The sequence below is a fragment of the Octodon degus genome, unplaced genomic scaffold, assembly GCF_000260255.1.
Source record: "Octodon degus isolate 3935 unplaced genomic scaffold, OctDeg1.0 scaffold00175, whole genome shotgun sequence".
NCBI classification, from domain to species: domain Eukaryota; kingdom Metazoa; phylum Chordata; class Mammalia; order Rodentia; family Octodontidae; genus Octodon; species Octodon degus.
The window spans coordinates 5,100,917-5,102,076 of NW_004524751.1; the positions used below are offsets into that span (position 1 = coordinate 5,100,917).

The window sequence follows — 1,160 nt, forward strand, 5'->3', positions numbered from 1 at the left end:
TTATTACTTTATATATAAATTGTGTAATTACTTTTAACATTTTATATCAATATGAGTAACTAAAGTCCTGAAGGCATATTTATCTTATAGTTTTAATAGTATAATTAAAATCATTATAACATTAATTTCTGTTAGCTCATTGAAAACAAAGGTTTGTGGTAACATTTTGAACAATTAAGTGCTTAAAACTTGTATTCTGAGTATCTAATTTTTTTCCATATCTTGATTTTATTAATAATGATCCAGTTTTTAACTCACGAGTATAAAACCTGATATTTATGATCTCTGCCCCAACTACCAAAAATAAAATATTTTAAGACAACCATGTACACGTGCATGCCAAGTCTCCTCACAAAGGATTGCCACCTTCAGTAAACTCATGGCTGAAACACGAGCCCACACCAGTGGAGGCAAGGGCCTGCACAGCCTGTAGCAGCCAGTCTGCTGCCTCTGGCGGGGACATCACCGGCCTCCACTTGCTGGCGGGCGGCCTGGGAGAAGCGATGGTCAGGTTCTGAGTGTCAGCTACGAGCTTCAGTGAGGAGCACAGTGACCCCCCCCCCAAGAGTCTTCATTCTGGGATGGTTCTACAACCCTTAGACAGCAGTCGGCGAACTCCACAAACAAGGGCTCTTGCATGTAGACTCTCATGAGCTTTGCTTTGTCATCCCCCTGACCGAGGTTGGCCATCAGCTGTCTCAGGTGCGGATTAAGCAGTAAGTTTCTTAATGGTGCAGATTCACCTAAATTCTTTAAATTTTGCAAAGAAACTCTATCTTCTTCTTCATCACTATTGAGAAAATCAGCTACAGACGAATCGTCGTCTTTGTTTTCCTCAAGCTGTGCAGCTTTCAGGAGAGGAACCGATCTTCTTTTCTCAACAGGATGAGTTTCAAGGTTGCACTGCTCTCTGTGCTTCTTGAAGCAGGTCACGGAGCAGCAGGGCACGCGGCAGGTCGGGCGCCTGGACTTGGGCTTCTCCAAGCAGGTCACGCAGACCGCGGTGCTGCAGCCCACCGACGCCACAGCGCGCCGCACAGCTCGCTCCGAACGCCTGAGCATCTAATTTAAAGATAACAATACGCAGTGTATCAACCATGGTTACTTTACTATTATCTTGTTTTCAAATTTTGTTTTACATTTTTCTCTTTTAAAAAAAA

General features: G+C 43.1%; 1 protein-coding gene across 1 annotated transcript; it reads right to left on the reverse strand.

Moving 5' to 3' along the window:
• Positions 1-219: 219 nt before the first annotated feature.
• Znhit3 (zinc finger HIT-type containing 3) lies at positions 220-1,062 on the reverse strand. The gene has a single exon (XM_004643422.2). It carries the CDS (start codon positions 1,060-1,062, stop codon positions 535-537), a length of 528 nt encoding a protein of 175 aa, XP_004643479.1. The 3' UTR covers positions 220-534.
• Between the last annotated feature and the right edge of the window lie 98 nt (positions 1,063-1,160).